Source organism: Camellia sinensis, chromosome 6 (genome assembly GCF_055761805.1).
Source record: "Camellia sinensis isolate YWXY chromosome 6, ASM5576180v1, whole genome shotgun sequence".
Lineage (NCBI taxonomy): Eukaryota > Viridiplantae > Streptophyta > Magnoliopsida > Ericales > Theaceae > Camellia > Camellia sinensis.
The window spans coordinates 168,354,083-168,375,685 of NC_138966.1; the positions used below are offsets into that span (position 1 = coordinate 168,354,083).

Here is a 21,603-nt window from a genome sequence, read left to right on the forward strand (position 1 = left end):
CTATCCATCACAATCCTTGACCAAAGCAAAAAATGATTTGACAACACTAAACTCCACAAAATCTGTAATCTCCAATTTCTTTACCTTTTCTAACCTGGTTATTAATGTTAGGTATTTAACAGGGGATCAAACTGCTCTCCAGTGATCGGATTGGAACATATTGTTGGAGCTTTGGGGTTCATTATGAGTCTTGTTTCGATAATTCGAATCGTTCAATATGTAAAACTCGTCAAGTATTTTATTCTTATAAAAAATCACGTCGATTGGATATCGATAACTACTTGATCGGATTAGATTTATGTCAACGGTAAATATAATTTTTAAAATAAATTATTAACAAAAATCTGATCCGATCAAGTAGTTATCGATATCCGATTAATGTGATTTTTTACAGAAATACTCGATGAGTTTTACACATTGAATGGTTCGAATTATCGAAACATGATCCATGGTGAGCTCCACAGGCCCAATAGCACCGCCAAGCTGTCCCCTTAACAAGATTGTCAAGAAAATTATGAAATAAAAATGATTAAGTTCAATACATGTAAACTTTATGTATATAGTAAATTTGATCACAATTGATATTTTAAAATAATATTCTAACTATCAATATCATCAATCAAACAGACTATAGGTATAAAGGTTATTGAAATGTAAAAGTAGATAAAAGAAATGTGATTATGTGAGGAATAAAGGCTCACCTCTATGTATGACAGCACCGAACCTAGTGTATATACTCATTCCAAGCCCGGATCATCAGTGGCCCATTCCTGCGGCACCCCCAAAACGACGTAGTTTTGAGAAAAATTTCAATTAAAAAAAAAGAAAAATGGATAAAATAGAAGCAAAGAAGAAGGAAGGTTCCCTAAAAGATGTGAGCAAAGCAATCAGTTCATTTCCACATGTATATTTTTTCAAATTACCATCAATGGAATAGTTATTAAGAATCCCTTACAATTAACTGCTTGAGACTGTTTTAGACATGCTGGCAAATCAATCTCATATTGCTATTATTATGTACTTGAATTCTTAACACCAACTCATCCAAACCTAACGGCCAATTGAAAGAGGCTGGTCTCCCATTCCCTTTCCTCTCTTTTCCCTTCCCATTCCCTTTTCTTCTCTTGCTTTTTTGCTTCTGCTTCTCTGCAACTCTCATTCTCTGGTGCTGTAATTCTGCAGTTAGGTATTCTTCTCTCTTCTGTAGAAGAGAAGAAAAGCAACATAAGTGAGGAGAATACCTACCTGCAGAATTGCAGTACTAAAGAGGAAGAGTTGCTAAAAAGAAGAAGCATAAAAAGCAACAGCAGAGAAAGGGAAGAAGGAAGAAGGCGGCAATGTATCGATGGTTCGGCCAGGGACGACGGTGAACTCGGTGAGAGAAGAGAGGTTTTCGATGGCCGGGTGGAGGCGGCCGGTGAGGCAAGGTGAACCGGAGCTAGGATCACCGAGATTCAAGGCGATGATCTTGTTAGAGTCGCAGTAGATGTCGGGGAAGTTGTAGGGGTCGGTGGTGATGTCCTAGGAGGAGAAGTAATTGGAGCCAGGAGAGTTGGCGAGGGAGCTTCGAATCAATTGGAGTGATAGGAAATCCATGGGGTCTAAGATTGCGAATGTGAAGAAACCAGATTGAAGAAAACAGAGCAAATGTATCATCATCATCAATATCTTCATTTTTGCTCAATACACAAAAATCGATTGAACAGAGCATAGAGATTAAAGGTGGTTTTATAAGCTTTTTGGTCTGGATCTGCCTTCTTCTTCTTTCTTCTCCCTTCTTCCTTCCTTCTTCTTTGCTTCTGTTCTGTCCTCTTTTTTTTTTTTTTTTAATTGAAATTTTCCCCAAAATGACGTCGTTTGGGGGTGCCGCAGGAATGGGCGGCCGAGGATCTGAACTCTATTGCTTTCATGGTTTTGTCTATTATATGAGGTGCACTTAGGGACTTACAAGCAGGCTAAGAATAACATATATACATTACTTTGGCGCTATCATGCCATTTTTTTTTTGGCTTCTTCTTTCATTTAAATTTTGAAATTAAGAAGAAAATATTTTTATTTTTAGAAATTAAAATTTAATTATGTGTGATCAAATGAATTGCTTGTTTGTTAGCATAAGATAACTTGGTATTTCAAGGAATTGTTTAACGTTATCTAAATAAGAATATTTTTTAATTTTTATTAAAAGATGTGCGATGTGGTAGAGAGTTGATATAATCCAATCTAAATTTATCTATATATTATATAAGGAAAATGAGATTTCTATAAACTCATAAGTCTTGTGGGAGCTCTAATATCCCAATCTTAATTTTCTAACTTTTTGATTTAAAAAAAAAAAACACAGTATTTATTGACTTCTCCAAACTCACAATCCTTTTTGACTTCTCCCATATATACTGCTACATCCTTTCCAACTTCTGTCATTTAAAACAAATATAAATTCTTATTAAATATATCTATCTATCTAAATATTATATAAATAAAAAGAGGTTTCTAACCACAAGTTTTGTGGAAGTTCTAATGTCTTAAACTAAAATTTCTAATTTTGTGATTTTAAATAATTAAAAAAAATCCTCTATTGCTCTCATTCAAGCAAAAAATAAATAAATGAATAAATAAAATTAATATCTCTAGATTTATTAGTTTCAAATGGAAAGTATATCAAATATATAAAATAAAAAATAGAAAGTTTACTAATCCATTTCAAAATTCAAATTTGAGGGGTACTAAATATGGAAAGCATTTCATTAATTTAAATTTAAAATTATAATGATTTATCCCATAATATATAAGTTTTAAATAGGGAAAATCGGTCTAGAGTCCCTCTCCCACTTTTCGTAATGGAAGAGATCCACAAAATTATTTGTTGATGTCCAAGGTCCCTAAACATATATCAGAGAAAATTGACTTTGTCTCTCCTGTCTCTCTCTTCTTTGCTCACACATCAATGGCTTCGACAGCTCTCTCTCACACTCTTTTCTCTCCTCTCAGCTCTCACCGGACCCACACCAACTTCTCTCTTTCTTTGCGTCGATCGATTTCTGTCTCCTGCTCTCCAACCTCTTCTTCCATCTCCAGATCCCTTATTCTCCCGACCCAATCGAAGACCAATCGCACTTGTTTCGTATCTAATTGTTCTGCAGATGGGAAACAAAACTCCACCGAAGAAGTTCCCATCGAAGAACTTCGCCGTCGCTCACCGCCTCGGCCCCGTTCCAGCAGATTCAAGGCTCATGGAGAGTATTTCGTCGACATTGTTAACTCGACCTTTGATGGCTGCCCAGTGGAAGGGAGTTCGACCTTCATGGTCCTGTAAAGAAGAGAGATCTAAGTCTGATCTGAGGAGTTCTCTGGTTGTGTCAAGGTGACCTTTGCTGCAAGCTAGGTGCAATGGTGAACATCCATGGCTGTCTATTTTCGAGGCGAAATCAGGGCGTTCTTTTAGTATTTCCTTGACTATCCCTGCAAAAATCAGGACACTAGCAAATAAGAATAAGAAATTATCTATACAAATGAGATAATTTCTCTGGACCAACCCAATTGAATTTCTCTGAGTTGAAGTGTCCAGAGAAATTTTAAAGACCAAACACAGAATTTCTCTGGGTTGTTGTTGTTGGTTTTTTTTTGGTGATGCAGAAAATTTCTCTGGTGTTAAATCCAGAGAAATTCTCTGGTGATGAGATTTTCTTTGTGAATATGTAACCAAGTCATCGCAAAATCGATTGGTTCTATAATGGATAGAATTTTGAAATTTTTTCTGAAATTTTTATGTGATTTATTCAGAGAAATTTAAATTTTCTCTGTGATGTCCAGAGAAATTTTCTAAATAGAATTTTCTCTGAAAATTTGATTTGGAATCTGATAAAAAGCTTCATAGTTTTAATATAGGGAAGCATTCATACTTAAAGACTTGTGCCACAGTTGGGGCATTTGGGTCTCTGGAGTCGAGTGGCAGTGGAGATGGTAACAACAGTAGCAACAATAGTGGAGGATCAAACCCACGGCAGAGAAATTTAAATTTCTCTAGAGTCCATGAAAGGTTAAGAAAAATTTCTCTGGATCAATTTTCTCTGACTTGAATTTTCTCTGGACCAATTTTCTCTGGATTGATATTGAGGGACCTTAGACATCATGAAAATATTTGATGTCCTTTATACTGTAAAATCATAATATCAGGGACCTTAAAAAAAATACCCCTTTTAAATAATGATATATTCTATGATTTATCTGTATACCTATATATCTATATAATTACAAAATATTGTCATTTCATTAAGGTTGAAAGTTGTAATTATTTTTTCTCATTCTTTTTTTAAATTTTGTTTAAAAATATTTATCTCTAGATTTATAACTTTCAAATGAAAAGTATATCAAATATATAAAATAAAAAAATAGAAAGTATACTAATTCATTTTAAAATTAAAATTTGAGGGACATTAAATATGGAAAGCGTTTCATTAATTTAAATTTAAAATTATAATAATTTATTCCGTAATAAATAAGTTTTAAATAATGATCTATTCTATGATTTATCTATATATATACTACTATAATTGCAAAATATTGTCATTTTATTAAGGTTGAAAGTTGTAATTCTTTTTTCTCAATTTTCTTTTATTTTGTTTAATTTTTTGTTAATACGTGTCACAATATGATTGGTTTATAAATTAATTTTATATTTTTAAAATAAAATTTCAAAATTGGATTCTTACTTAAATTATGTTACTATAATTAGAATGAGATCAATATTCATTCATTAAATTTTGCATCCTTTATTAAATTATAAAATATAATTTTAAGGCCAAGTTTGGCATACCTCAAATAATCCATCTTTTTATATTTTTATCTTTTTTCCATCATATTACCTCTCTACTTTTCTGCACATCTTTTCGTAAAAAGACAAAAAGTACACTTATTTAGGTCATCCCAAACAACCTAAATTTAAATTCTTCTCAAATTATATTACTACAATTAGAATGAGATCAATATTCACATGTGTCATAATATTATTGATCTAAATATAATTTGTTTTAAATACATGTATTCAAATTATTAATCGCTATTAATTTTTTTCTTTTTTTGTTTTAAATTTTATAAAAAAAAATTATATTGTTCTAAACTATAAGGACTTGAACAATAATATTTTTTAATATAATATTTTTATTTTAAACTAAAGAACAAAACATATATTTTTTAGTACTTACCAAGCATGGTGGATTTTGTTAGATTTTTTATTTTATTTTTTTATCTCAATTGTCAATTAAAGAAATTAAAATAAAGAATAAAGATATCTTTAGCTCAAATTGTTAAAAAGTTACTTTTGCTAAAATAAATTAGAAAGAAACGTTAATTTTTTTAAAAAATTAAAAGTGATAGTTTGTTAAAAAAAATTTATTTTAAAAAAAGAGAGTTATATGTGATAATTTATTGTTCATCTAAATTATTTTCAGATTAAATGAAAATACCATATTAAATTTTCTACTTTCCTTTTTTTATTCAAATACTTTTATTTTGTAAGAAATTTGTTTTTATTCTATTTAATATGTTATTGTAATTTTTAAATTAAAAATAATTTCTAAAAAATTATGTTTAAATTATTTATGCCATTATAAAAAGTAAATTTTTTTTTAATATCTAGTAGTAGTTTGGGAAGTGCTAAATAATTATATTTTTTTACTTTTTACGAAAATATGTACAGAAAAGTAAAAATGTGATGTGACCTAAAAAAGATAATTAAGTATTTTTTTATTTTTATTTTTTATGAAAAGATGTATTGAAAAATAGAGATTGATGTGACCTAAAACAAATAAAAAAAGAAAAAAGAATAGAAGAGCTAATATAGCACTTCCTAAACAATCCTTCATTCAATGATCATTTTCTAAAAGGTATATTTTTTAAATTTTTCAAGAAAAATTCTATTGGAAATCTTAAGTATATTGCTTTTCCTTTTGTTCATTAATATTAAATTTTTAATTAATTTTATTTATTATTTAAAAAAATAAATTAGCAAAAATTTTGTATATTTATATATATAATTTTATTTTGATTTATCAGGTTATTTGGTATTTTTGTTCAAGTCTACTCAAATTTAATTTGAATTTTTAAATTTTTGCATAGGTCCTCACTTAATTAAAAATTATGTTGTTTAATCTTTAAAAAATTTTAAGCTCGACTCAAGTTGTATGTGTTGAGCTCACTTAAGTTTGCAATTCTAAGAAGAGGGTTAAAAGTTACATGATTAAATTTGTAATAAATTAAAAAATAATAAAAAAATTATGATAAAATTGTGAGAATTAAATTGTAAATTTCAATCTTCTTTGTTTTCATAATTTGCATAAAAAAATTTAAATATTTATATTATTTTTTATAAAAATATCTTATTATCTTTTTACATACCGTGCATAGCACAGATTATTAGTAGTAAGATAAAAAAATAAAAAGATATAATAAAATAATACATGCCAAACATAGATATATGTGCTATAAGCATGGAGACAATACATACATTGGATTGGACATGTAAGAGCATCTACAATGGAGTGGCTAAAAAATGATGTGTTATATGACGAAAAGTGATAAAAGTAAAGTCTAAAAATGCGTTCTAAGGTGTGTTAATTTTAGAGAGCGAGTGATGTTGTAATGAATATGTTAAGATATGTGTTAAGCGATGTATAAATATATTGAATTAATAAAAAAATAATATTAATAACTTATTTTCTCTCACCTCTCTTCTTCTTCATTATCATTTCGGCAGCTAACAACTAAGTGGGTCCCACACTCTATTTCTCCCTCTGTATCTCCCTTCTCTCTTGTTCCTCCTCTCTTGTTCCTGTAATGGTTGGCTAGAATATTTGAGCACAGATCCTCCCTTGCATTCCCTCATTGCACTCCCTTCTTGCAGGGCCTTCGGGCCTACTTTTAGGCCTAATTTTGATAATTCTAATCGTTCATATTTTAAGATTTATTCAGTATATCATACCTGTAAAAATTAAGTTGATCGGATATCAGAAAGCATGTGTTCGGAAAAATCGAACTAAAAACTATGTTTTTAAAGAATTTAATAAACAGTTTTCCGAACATATACTTTATGATATCCGATCAACTTGATTTTTTACAGGTATGATATACTGAATAAATTTTAAAATATGAACGATTCAGATTATCAAAATTGGGCCTAAAAGTAGGCCCGAAGGCACTACAAGGAGGGAGTGCAAGGGGAGGATCCCAATTCAGAATATTTGCAACTAGCATGTTAATATCCGACAGTGTTAACAAAGGAGTTAACATTTCCATTGCAGTGTCAAACAACAATTTTGGCCGGCTAAAAATTAACCTCTGATACTAAGGTCAAGTTTGGCAAGTTGAAAAAAAGTCAAAAAGTTACTCAAAAAGTTAAAAAATTATCACTATTCACTAAAAGTCAAAAATTACGGCTGCACAACTCCCAATCTTAATTTTTCCCTACACACTAATTTATACAATTTTTTAATACACATTTTTCCATAAAAAAGTCAAAAAGTTAACTTAAACATCCATATTTTTTTCCTCAATTTTTTAGTTCAAAAAGACAAAAAGTGCACTTATTTAGGATACCCCAAACAACCCCTAACTTGTGTCTTAGAAGTGGGTTGACTTTTTAGCTATTTTAGCCTGGGCTAAAAAGCTTGGTTTATGAAGGACTTTTTAGTTTTTTGACTTTTTTGATTTTTTTTTGTGACAAAAGAGTATAATGATTATGAATTGGATGTGATATTTTGTTTGTTGTGGCTAAAATAGGCTATTTTATCTTTTATGACTAAAATAGCCAAAAAAGCCTCAAATCTTGCTTCCCAAACGGTGCCTTAGTGAGTCCACTGTGGATGTCCTAAGTACACACATGAAGCTTTATAAAATTCAGTGAATTAATTAAAGAGAAATAATGGGGTTGTTTAGGATGATTTAAATAAATGTATTTTTTAACTTTTTTATGAAAAGATGTATAAAAAATAGAAAAGTAATCAGTGTGTTTGGTTTGAGTTTTTTGGATTAAGTTTTTTAAAAATTGTTTGGTTTGTGTTTCCCAAAAATTTTTGGGAAAAATTCTCTACAAATAAGTTTTCAAAAGTAATCAAACCAAACAAATTTTCTCAAAAAAATTTTCCAAAACTTGTTTGGTGTACAAGTTTTCCAAACAAATCTCTCTCTCATACACATCAAATCAATCACTTTTTCCAAAACTCTCTCTCAAAATAATTTTCCAAAACATCTTTTGAAAAAAACAAAACCAAACAACTTTTCATACTTTTTATCTCTAAAACTCATCTCCCAAACTCAAACCAAACATACCCTAAGTTTTTTAATTTTCGTGTTTTTTTATTTTTAGTGAATATTTTTAAAATATTAAACATTTTTTTTTACTTTTTTAGATACACTTTACTTTGATGTATCTAAAAAGTAAAAAATTTGTGAAAAAATATTTAAAAAATTAATAAATATATAAAAATACAAAAAATATACAGAATTCTCGTATTTTTTTTTTGTATTTTTGGCATTTACTGAATTTTTAAAAGGCTTTTTTTTCACATTTTTTTTTACTTTTTAGGTATATTTATGTTAGGTGTGTCTAAAAAGTGAAAAAAATTGCTTAAAATATTAAAAAAAATTCAGTAAAAATAAAAAAATACGAAAAATAAGAAGTTGAATTTTTTGAAAAATATTTTTAGAAAAGTGAAAACAAGCAAAGTGATTCTAAAAAAGATAAAAAAAAAATATGCTTATATAACACACTTCAAATAAGCTATTTTTGAATTTTAAATTTATAACAAATTACGCTAAACACCACCGTTGTAATGTATAATTTCTTGGTGGGGCAGACACGAAAACAAAAATGCAAAAGAAGTATTGAGGGAGAGAGAGGGAACATGGTTGGGCTATGTTTGTGTGTGTTTTTGTCTATAAAAGTCAATATGGCTTTTCCAAGGGAAGAGTGGACAACTTTATAATGGCGGGTGAGCTGCAAATAAACAAAATCGTTTGTGGATAAATTTTAGTTGATATGATAAGGGTTTGTTTAAATTTGATTTATTAAATTTTTATTATGTTTGAATTGAAGTTTAAATTTGTTAAAATCTTAATAAATAATGTTAGCCGTTCATTTAATATTTATTCAAATAACATAAAAATATGTATGAAAAATAGGATAAATATGTTATTTATATATTTAAATAATCTAAATAATAACTAATTATAGATAATACATTTATATAGTGGCGTAGCTATTATTATTTTAATAAGGTATTGATTTTTCTTTTAGTATATTTTATATATTGTATAAATAATTGTGTAATCAAAGTTTCAATTATAATTTTAGTTTTATGTGCAAGTATGATTTTATAATTTCTTTGGCTCGTTAAAGTATGAACAAGCTTGAGTTCGAGTCAAGTCTGAGCCAACTCGGTTCGAATTCGATTCATTAAATTTTTATTAAACTCGAGTTCAAATTTAAACTTATTAAAGTCTTAATAAACAAATCCGAACATATTAAATCTCAACTCATCTCATCTTGTTTATGGTCTTAACGCCTTTTTGTGCATCCCACTTGTGAACTATCTTCCAAAATGAATTGTGTAAATTATAAACACATTTTTGAGATTTATTAAAATACGGATGATTTTATGTGATTTAAAAAATTATAAATATTTTATTGTCAATTTTTTTATTTAACAAAATTAATTTAAAAAATAAAAAACCTAATTGGTTTCCTATTCAATAATATTAAATTATTAATTAAAATAAATTTATAACATTATTAAAAATTATTAATTGATTTAATAATTTATGAATAAAAGGGGTTATGTGTTATAAAATTAAAAATTTTAAAGAATGAGATGTAATTTTCAAAATTATAAAAATAATTTATATTTTAAACAAATCTTAAGAACATATTTATAATTTACCCAAATAAATTTATTCTCGTCGCTTCAAAACTGTGAGTCCCATATCCAAAAAGTAACAAACTTCACTTAAAAAGGTAGGTTTCATTATTTTTCACCAATTAAAAGGAGTGCACAATTTAGCTACTTAAAATCGGACTCATAATCCCCTTGGATCTGTGCTCCAGTACAGTGAGAACTATGTTGATGTGATCTCACTTGCACTCTACTAATTTACAATTAATTTTTTTTATTTTTCATTTATCTTATATTTTCACTGTGTTTGGTTAGAAAATTTAAAGAGAGATTTGAAAAAAGAAATAGAAAATATAGGTAAAATATGAATAAAGTATACTTACATTTCACTTAGTCTCACATATTTTTTCCCTTTCTCTTTTCAAATCTGTCTCCAAATCTACTAACCAAACGTAAATATAACCAAATAGTGTGTTAAATTTAACAAAAAGATAAGAGGTGGCAACAATTTACATGGAGTTCCATTAAAAAATTGTAAATATAATGAGAAAGAGTGGAAGAAATGCTGTAATATTCATTCATACCTTGAATCTACAAAGATTTACCCTACAAGAATTGCTTGTATGAGTCTATTTTACAAAATCAACTCACAAAAAGATGGGAATTTGTCATTTTTTTTGGTTGTCTTTTTTTTTTTTTCCTTCTAACTTACATAGGGATGTAGAATCTCATCTCTTTGCCGGATTATGTCGCTTTGGCTGGAGTGCCATTGACATGACTCGAAGCCTGTTTGTTATCTCTGTGAATGATGGCCTGACTGTTGGATCGGGTGACCAGCAATCTTCCATCAACTTTCTCCACTCGGCATTGCAGTGGTCAGGAATGGAAGGCCGGAGTGTGTTACTTACAATTCCACCTTCATGCATAGCCCACAACAACAGAATTCATCATTAAAATTGTCAACAAGAACAGAAACAATGATCATAGAACGCTGATATATGAAAGAAAATGAAATATGTTAAATTTGAGACAAAGAAATCAATTTGTACACTATGACACATTTCCACTTTTACACAGCTCTAGTATCAAGGTTTTAGAAGTTAACAACATTATGAAAGCTTTACTTTTCGTTCCAATATACATCCAAATTCATATTTTGGAATTGTAAAATTTTTAACTATTGTGAAAGCAAGTGAAGTAACTAAGTTCTGAGAGAGGCTAATAAAACCATTTAGAGGTTGAGACAAAAAAACTATTACGGAAGTTGCATGCAAAAAAATAAAAGGGCTTTAAGTCTCTATCACTTTCTCAAATTATTATCAAATGATTTCCTAACATGTGCCTAGAAATCCTCGTAGTGACACTATGGCATTGGGAAATGGACCCAACAATATATATCAAGCTATTCAACACCAATTTTCATGAATATGGGATTCAGCTTTCATTTCAAATCCTACTGGAGGCCTTGATATCCAACTATCAATTTATGTAGATCTGTCCCTAGAATGTTAGATGTTTTGAGTGTTAATAGGTGAAGGTGGATCTGAACTTCAAAAAAAAAACTCCGACCGAGGTCTCTGCCATCTTTGTTTCAGTCATAATTGCATCAAATAGAAAAATCACACCTATAATAGCACCACAATGCATGTCTGCATAGGGCTCCTCCCCGGTCAAGATCTCCCACATTGCAATGCCAAATGAGAACACATCGACCTATCAAAACCCATGAAGAACAAAGCAAAATAAAGAAATTGGATGCAATTATTTCATTGTTTAAGACGTCAATGCTGTTCAAATTCAATCCCGGGCTTTGATTCTAACCTTCTCAGAAACCCGACTGCTGCTTCCATTTAGTAGCTCTGGTGCCATCCATGGAAGTGTTCCCCGGACCCCACCAGACACAAGTGTATTCCGTTTAATTCTTGACAATCCAAAATCTCCAACCTGAAAAGGGAAAAAATGAAGAATGTGAAGCATAAACAATGAAATTGGGCAGTAAAAAGCTTCCACGAACTTTCATATTCCAAAAAGCAAACTTCTCTGTTCAGACATACTACTAAAACAAGTTTTGAAGACAACTTGGTTTTATCAAGCATTGTTTCTTCTGTAATTACCTTGCATATGGGTCGTTGGGGGTCTCCCAAATTGACAAGCAAGTTGTCACATTTCAAATCAAAATGAACAATATTTTTCAGATGCAAGTACTCCATGCCAAAAGCTGCATCCATTGCAATCATAAGCTTTTTGCGTCGATCAAGCACCTTGCTGGAACAATTTCAAGATTCTGTTAAAACATTTCTTGGTAAGAGGGTATAGAAGGGAGATTTGAAAAACATAAACCAACTTACCGATCCTTCTTTAATAGGACATGTCTTAGAGACCCATTGGCCATATATTCAGTTACAGTTGCTAATGTTCCTCCAGGCCCATCAGGAACCACTCCATAGAATGCCAGTACATTGGGATGGTGAAGTTTTGACAGGATTTGAGCTTCTCTCCAAAAGTCTTTTATCTGTCAAAACAAGTGAGATTGTATTTTAGAGTTTAAAAAAAGAAAAATAAAAAATAATATACATTTTTTTTTTTCTTTCTTGAAGTGCAGGATTATCTCTAACTTCTCATAGTAATTGTTATTCCTTTGCTCAAGGCAAATCTGCTTACCTGTACTTTACACAATATAGGAATGTATGGATCAAAAGAAATTCTAGAGTTGGATGTAAGTATAAAAGTCATGATTGGAAGAGGTTACAGAGAAATTTAAGTCAGGGACCCACCAACCGCTCTTGCTCTGATGATCTTCCAGCAAAACAGCTCCTTTTGATTCTCTTGATAGCAACGTCTGTTCCCCTCCACTTTCCATGATAAACAGTTCCAAAAGTACCAGATCCTAACTCATGTAGCTCTTCAAGATCAGCATTCTTTATGATCTGCACATGGGTGTCTGAGGTATTCAGTTAAAAATACATCAAACCTTTATTTATTTATTTAGTTTGTTTTAACTTTCCCCAAAAAGAAGAAAACCCGATAATCAAATATGAGGAAATTAATTTATAAATGTGCTGGTGACATCGAAGGTATCATCAGACCATGAAAGCCTTATACAGTTGAGGAATAATTCAGCCACCCCTACAGTATGGCTTCCATGTTACAGCTGGTTAGCTCGTTCGCAGTCTATTCAGCGGACTAAGATCTACAGTAGTTTTTTCACAAAAAATGGCTGAACATTTTTATAATTATTGAGGATTGAAGATAGTTTTCTCTTCTTTTTTTATTTATTTATTTAAATTTTCTTCAATATTCTTCTTATGTTTCTTCAGTGCTTATGTTTCTCAGATTCTTTGACAGACAACAAAATTTATTCAAACAATTAAATGCAAAACGTGTTGCCAACACAAAAGATCCAAAAACAGAATTGAGAAGGAATAAAATAAATGCGGAAGGCATGGTTGAATAAAATAAATGCAGAAGATCATTTTCAATTCTCACTACAAGTTGGGTATTCTCAAATTCATGCTTCAACCTGAGGTGGCACGCTAGGAGAATAGTCTTAAAATCTGTAGAAATTTCCACTTCACTTCAATCAAGGGGCTATTATGATTTGTTCCCCAAGTATATGCAGAATTCTGGAGTTTGTTATGTTTGTTTTTTTCCCCATTACTTCCAATGTGTACAATCAAGGGATTTTGATATAACTTCATAACGTTGCAACTAAGGGTGTAGTTGAGTTTGAAAGACTTGGGGGTTATAACCTCTAGGTCTTTGGTTCAACTCCTTGGCGAAGCCAAGCCTCTTGCTTTTCACTTGGTGATGAGGGGTGGTGCATCTCATCACATTAGCCCCAAGTAAAAAAAGTAAAATGCCATATGCATTCTAATAAAAATGCGTCAACAACAGATGTCCACAATGTTCTCTAGTTCATAAAGCATGGCAAGAAAAAGAAACAAAAGGAAAAGAAAAAAAAAAAAAAAAAAATCAGCATCTGCAATGTATAAAATTGAAGATTGGTAATGGATCATGCATGAACCAATTAGAATTTAATTTCTGAACCTGCAAACCGTAGATGCCGGCTTCCATTTCAGCTATAGCAGCATCACTGATAGATTCATCCTTATCTTTTCCATCACCTTCTACATCCTACAAAAAAAAAAAAGTATTAACTCAAAGCTTCCGACAAAAACAGAAATCACAATATCATAATCTACAAAGCTATAGGAAAAGAAAGAAATTGATAAACTCACAGCGATAATGGCTGTCTGTAGTCCCCTCTATCATAATGGAGGATCAACCCATGTGAGCGGGAGGGCTATGACACAGCCACAATGGCCGTGAACAGCATTTCCCAACCAAAAAAAAAAAAAAAAAAAAATTATCAAAAAAAAAAAAATTACCTCGAAGTCAGACTCTGGGGCGACACTGTCAGTTTCTGTTCCTCTAGGAGAATGAATTTCATCGTTCGGTTCATATTCCACATATGGAACAATCTTTGAGGATGATGGCACATCAGAAGGAATACTATCTGTTACATCTTCAACAATGACTGCTGATTCGGATACATTATTCTGAGAATGAATATCTGAGTGTTTTGACCGGATGATGACGGCATCTCCAAGTTTCGATCCCTCAGAAATGTGTCCCTGGGAGCCTACCTGTCCAACACTATTACTACGATGTTTCACTGGGCCCTCCCCAAGATGAGAAACCTCTCTTCCTAAAGCAGCATTTGTGCCTGGATTCTGAGTTGAAACGCCAGTAACAGGAGGGTCATTCTTATACAAGTTTAAGCTTGAATGAGACACGCCTTGTGCAAATGCAGTTAGATATACAGGGTTTGCCAGAATGGGTTCTTGTCCATTCATGCCTTGAACCACAAGAAGTTGTTGTCCAGGTCCTCCAGAAGATCCATCAGAAACTTTTACAGTTCTTATTGTCCCAGTTACAACATCCTTGTTAAGAAACTCAGGTGCTGACGGATTGAAGTTGTAATCATTAGGGCCCTTTCTCATAGTACTTGCAAAATCTTCCTGTGCAGTGGCAAGGTAAACAGAGTTTGTGCCTTCAGGGACTTTTAACTCTTGTTGCTCGAGTCGTGGTATTGAGTTTTCATAGAAGTTAATCAAGTTATGTTCCATGTCAATAGCATTCGAAACAGGGTTACCTTTTTCATCATAAAATTTTGCTTCTTGACTCAAAGGAGCAACTTTCTTGCCCATCCGCATCAACATATCTTGTCCCCATTCTGTATATTCCTTGTTGTAATCCCCTGGCTTGAAAGTGGGCATATTCTCATACTTAGATGATTCGCATTTCTCACCACTAATCTCTTGCTGTTGCATTTGGCATTCTCTTGATGAAGTCGACAATGTCAGCGAAGGTGATTTTTCCATTTTGAAATCCAATGGGTACCATGAGACGTTCTCTTGTTCCAATGAGTAATTGGACCTCTCTTCACAGTGTAATTGTGACTCAGATTTCACATGAGACATTTTATTTAGAGAGCCAACTGAAATGTCAGATCCATGAAAAGGACCCCTTGTATCTTCAGGAGAAGACAGGAACTTCTCAGACTGCAATTCCATTTCATTAACGATGGGCCTCCCAAAGTCCATATCATTTTGACTATATAGTGCAGAATAAACAAAATCATCACTGGGGCTACGATTGTGAAAACGCATTTCATGAGCCTGGTTGGGTTCTATCAAACGTTTGTTATGATGATGGTAATGCATCACCTGCCGAGGCTCGTGAAGTTGATTACAGTAATGGCTCGGTGCATCAAAATTATAGGAATTGTCATATGCCGGCTGGTCCATAACACGTGGACTGTTATGACCATCGGCAAATGCACGATCCTCATACATCTGCATACGGGCATTCTTAGGATCTCTATGCTGACCTGGCACTGGAGACAAAGGAGGAGATTGACTATATGACTTGTTTGCATTCTGAGGTGTGTTAAAAAACTGAGAGGTAGGATTTGAGAGCATCATTGTCAAATTAGGGGAGCTTCCTCCTTCCCTAACCTCCAATGGATGAAACGATGTAGGCGAGTCTCTTTGAAAAGTTGGACTATTGTCAAAGGTACTTCCCCACTGGCTCGCTTGACTTGACAGACTATGGCCACTAGAGCTCCTCCGGGGACTTGGGTCAAGCATGCCATTAACTGCAACAAGATATTGATAATCAGGATCACTCTGTTGCACAGTCCTTGACTCAAACGAACATGGGCTATCTGTTTCACCAGAAGATACAAGAAATATCCGTAATCTTTGAGAACCTCTTTCCAAATCATGATACTCCTCTAGCATATGATGAAGATCTTCATCAGAAGATACAGATATAAGTGCATCAAGGTCCTCACCGGGGAGTTGGTACTTGATCGAATGAGGTTGAATGCAAATTGCAGAAGTTTTCCTCACAAGTTCGCTATAAGTCAGGTTTTTCCTGATGGATATAATCCGTGTCTCTCCTCCGACATATCTAAGCTTCCCATCACTTGGCCTTGGTAATATTCTTCCCCCAAAGCTGCAGAGGAATTTAATCTTTCCAGGAAAAGAACCATCTGAAACTCCCGAGCCATTACCAAAAGGTTGATACGAATGAGGGGACTCTGATGCATGGAAAGATGGGCCAGGATTAAAATTAACCTCATCAGAAAGCTCAGCCAGTTGTTGACCACCGGCACTATAGTCCCTATAATACCTGCTTCCCATATTCGAATAACCCTTTTGCTCTTCTCCGGCTGCATATTCTTTCCCAGAACTGATATCTGAATCATATGTCCCACTTTCAGAATCTCTTCTTCTTATCCCAAGAAGTCCAGTGAGATCCTCATAAACCATTTGATTATTCTGAACAAAGTTAAACCCCACTCTCTTTGGTTGACGCTGATCCATATCAGTCATGAGGGGTACTCTTCTTGGTGTGGCACGATCCCGAAGAAACTCTGCGGAAAATTCCTCACCCGTCTGTACAGAAATATTATGTAAACCGTGACCTGCATAAAGTTCATCAATCGGCACAACCTTGGCCAAATCATTTTTGAACTGTCGGCCTGAAGTACCGGGAACCTCACTTGTCATGGTCTCAAACAAAATAAAAAGATCTTTCAACTCTTTATGAACATTTCACTTTTCATGGTCTAAAATGATCCAATATCTTTTCCGGGTATTTTAGCTTTATTTTTGAATTCTCCACCAAAATGCACCACTTCTTGTGCAAGTGCCTCTTCAAATGTCAAAGAAGAAGACACACAAAACTCATGCTATGTACAAATTCAACCCAAAATACAGTGCAATTGGCTTTCTCAATCGCTTGTCTTTCAACTTTTACGATGGATCGCATGTAAAATTTACCTAAAAATTATCGGTATTTAGAATTGATCTTTGACAACAAATATCTTTCACAAGTCCAATACATTTACACAAGAAAGTTTCCATGCCCTCTCATGATTTCACACCATTACAAAAACACAAACTTTGTAATTGACTACAATCCCACATTGATCAAACATTCACCGATTTCAGGTGGTATTCCATTGACAAACTCAAAAATTCAACTGTGCGAAAAATTGAGGATAATCAATGAACCAATGAATTAAAAAGCACATTTTTATCCAAATCAACCCCTCAAAAAATAAAATAAAATGCATGTACCCACAAAATTGAATCAAGAGATTTCTGCAACAAAAAAGAAAAGGGCATGTGAAAGAATGGAAATCAAGATGGTTTTACACAAAAATCAAACGTACCCAGAAAGCGGGGATTGAAAATTACAAAATAGAGAGAAGGAATTGTGAAGAGGGTACCTGATTGTTGTTTTTGTCTTGATTTGAGCTCAGAAGGTTACCTTTCTGGATAAAATTAGTGTCTGAATTTTGGGTTTTGTTTGAGCTACAGAGATTGATGGAGAGAGAGAGAGAGAGAGAGAGAGAGAGAGAGGGCGTTGCATACAGGTCGGAGTTTTTTTTCAAAGGGACATTGCTTAGAATAAAGCGGCATCAACCAAGGAGAGAGGGTCCTAACTGTAACTAATTTATGAATTCTCTCTCTTTTTCCAAATCAACTTTCTTCATTTTAAATATATAAATAAATACATATATATTAATTTTTCCTTAAAAAAAAAAGGAAATTACCGAACGTGATATTATCAGAAAATTATGACAGATTTATGAAAAATTGTATGATTTTAATTATTAATATGTATGCAGTTTACCATTTATCTGTAATTTTTTTTTAAGAGAACACACTAAATTAAAAATTCCTCTAAAAAATATTAAAAATAAATTATATTTTTACCCAGTAAACTGCCGTAGAATTTACCTTTTGTACTTATTAATTCTACTTAAATAATATTCTTTTTTTCCACAATATGCTCAAATTCTAATTATATAAATACAAAAATAATTTAGAATAAAAGGCAAAGAAAGTATAAATAGATGATTCGATCTCAATGCATCTCTTATCAAGTAAATAAATAAATCATTCTCCTTCCTGAATATATTTTAGGAAAAATTGCACATTAGTGAATGTTTTGAATTTTTTTTTTACAAATTAGTAGTAAATTTTATCAACTTTAATAATTCAAGTTATAAATTTTTTCATAAATTTATAAATATTTTGTAAAGATACTACATACAATTTTTCTTATATTTTAACAAGACATCCAAGAGACTAAAAAAGAAAAGAAACTTTAAACAAAAAAATCTATTTATTTTATTATTCGTGGTCGTGCAGGCCACTTCATTGTCACCCGCCACTTTTAGCAAACAATTTCCACAATTTTGTATGTAAAACTTATTTATAGTTATTTAACATATTTCTATAACAAATTCAGCTTTCGCATCTTATATGAGTAATGACGGAGTCAGAAAAATAGTTTAGAGTAGTATTTATTAATTAAAATTTTAATTTTTTTAAAATTTTTATTGATAAATCCATCTTAGAGTTGTTATAATCCATTAGGTCTACAAAGGAATATTATAACCTGATTAATCACATATACTTTTCTTTTTATTCTATAAGGTTCATTTTACTAATTTTATATTTTTACCTGAACTATTATCCCCTTATATATATATACTGTGTTAATACATAACACATTCCTTGTGATTTCATTGATTCAGTTTTGGCAGTTTCTATCTTTATGTTTTTCATTATCATTCTAATTCAGATGGATATGTTTCTATCTTGCATTAGGGATGGCAAATTGAAACTGGCCCGACGGGGCCCGATCCCCCGATCCCGATTTGAACGGTTTTTTCCCGAAAAATACCCTAACGGGACGGGGATGGTATTCAAAAATTATTCCCCGATTAATTTCGGACCAAGGACGGTGATAAGTGCCAAATCCTCAGCCCCAGCCCGGCTGTCCCCGACGTATTATATATATATAATACAATATGCTTTATGCATATTATATAAATATAATATAATATGCTTTATACTGATTCTTCTTATCTCTTTCTTTAAAATATCTACACACATTCTCTCTTCTTATCTCTTTCATCTCTACTCTCTCTCTCTCTCTCTCTTTTCACCTCCTTTGATCTCTTTTCCTTTACTCACCGTATCTCATCCCTTTCACTTAGTTAGTCTCTTCTCTGTTGTCTTTCGCGGCCTCGTCCTCCGTCGGCTCCGTCGCCTCTCGCCTCGTCCTCCGTCGGCTCCATCGCCTCTCGCCTCTTCCTCCGTCGGCGTCGCCTCTCGTCTCCTCCTCCGCCTTCTCCTCTTTCTGCCACGGCAGATCTGAGAGGATCCCGCCACCGCCACCGCCGACTTCGTCCCTCCTCCGCCAGATCTGTCTCTACTTTATTTATTTATTTAGTTATTTTTTTGATGATGTTGCTGCCTTGATGATGTGTTGATGAATTTTTTTATTTTTTTTGATGATGTTGCTTGCTGCTGTTGATGATGTTTATGTTGATGATTTTTGAACTTTTTTTTTTTTTTTTTTAATGATGTTGTTGATTGTGAATGATGTTGTCGATGATGAGTACGGGGATAAACCGGGGTCGGGGAAACCCGATCCCCGTAGGGGGCGGGCTGGGGGGGTTGATAGATTCCCCGCCGGGGATCGGGGCCGGGGATGGGGAACATGGTAGTTTCAGGGATCGGAGACGGGAAGGGTGATCCCCGCCTCGGCTCGTTGCCATTCCTATCTTGCATGCTCGTTCCGAGGCTTTGATGTGCTAGGGTTTCATTGTTGCTGTTGTAGTCTGGTTCGGTGATTTTCAAGTGAAGACAACGAATTTGAAGGTGTTCGGTTGTCACATTTTCTAGAGTATAATTACTTCAAAGCAGTTGTTTTCGAGTTACTGGACGATTGTAGGATTGCATGATTAAGGTTAGTATCATTTTGGTTATGAATATATGTTCACTTTATGTTTTGATTTGTATGATGGATCAGATACTCTGTTTTTTGATTGATATGGATCGGATGCTCTATTTTTTCAATTATATGCATCATACGTGGTCCTGTGGAGGGGATGTCATTTAGATTATGTGAAGAATGTGTAGTTCTCATTTTACTTTGATGTATCCATAATGAGGCTCTGTGTAGTTGATATAATTCAGAGTATATGTATCAATGTGAATGTTTACATCTTGTTAATATTATGTGAAGAATGTGGATGTTCTCATTTTACTTTGATGTTTGCTTAATGAGGCTCTGTGTGAGTGATATTATTCAGAGTATATGGATCAATGTGAATGTTTACATCGTGGTCCTGTGGAGGGGAGGTCATCAGATTAGTGATAAATGTGGATGTTCTATAATTCAGAGTATATGGAACAATGTGAATGTTTACATCGTATTAATATTATGTGAAGAATGTGGATGTTCTCATTTTACTTTGATGTTTGCTTAATGGAGCTTTGTGTGGGTGATATAATTCAGAGTATATGTATCAATGTAAATGTTTACATCGTGTTAATATTATGTGAAGCATGTGGATGTTCTCATTTTACTTTAATGTTTGGTTAATGAGGCTATGTGTGGGTGATATAATTCAGAGTATATGTGTCAATGTGAATATTCACATCTTGTTAATGTGAATTATGGATTTAACACTTGAATTGTACTTGTAGTCATCTAATTTTTGCACAATGTGAATTTTCATATCGTTTTGGGTTATTGTTGATTGTTGTATTGTTGTGTTTTTATAGGAGATGGATACCTTTATGATGTTGGTGTGTACATATGGTTGCAGTACAACTGTAATAAATGTGCCCGCGCGTTGTGTTATTCGCGTTTGGTGGATTGTTTGTGTGAAAAATGAGGGGAGTTGTCTACTGGTTCTATTTCATTGTTCTGTCGGTTACTTGTGATTAATAGGTGTGATTTGGACAATGAAGAAGAATTTCAGATCATGTTACTGCTTGCTAAATCAATGGGGGTATAACATGTAGAAGTTGTTGTTGAGTTAAAAAGTGATATTGGTCAATTAAGTAGCTCGATATCGTTGCGTGTGGGGGTTGAGGAAGAAATTGATGCACTACGGAGATTTTGCCACCATAAGGAGAAGGTGTTGTTGTCAGTCCCTTGGGCAAATGGTATCACGCATGTGGGACAACGGTTTGTTGGAGGTGCACAAGAATTTCATGATGTTTTATGTAAGTATGCCATCCAATGTGGGTTTTAGTTTACGTATGTCAAGAACGAGACAACAGGAGTTGCTGTTGTGTGTGCGATGGGAGAGGAGAGAGGCTGTTTGTGGGCTATA

The 21,603-nt window shown here is 32.7% G+C and overlaps 1 protein-coding gene across 1 annotated transcript; it reads right to left on the reverse strand.

Annotated features, from left to right (window-relative positions):
- Nucleotides 1–10,438: 10,438 nt before the first annotated feature.
- On the reverse strand, nt 10,439–17,932 carry LOC114301620 (PB1 domain-containing protein tyrosine kinase). Its single transcript, XM_082875295.1, has 8 exons — nt 14,273–17,932; nt 13,932–14,018; nt 12,659–12,811; nt 12,233–12,396; nt 11,999–12,149; nt 11,706–11,828; nt 11,510–11,597; nt 10,439–10,800 (listed from the first exon to the last, which is right to left on the reverse strand). The coding sequence occupies exons 1-8, from the start codon at nt 16,961–16,963 to the stop codon at nt 10,613–10,615; spliced, it is 3,645 nt and encodes a 1,214-aa protein (XP_082731421.1). The 5' UTR covers nt 16,964–17,932; the 3' UTR covers nt 10,439–10,612.
- Between the last annotated feature and the right edge of the window lie 3,671 nt (nt 17,933–21,603).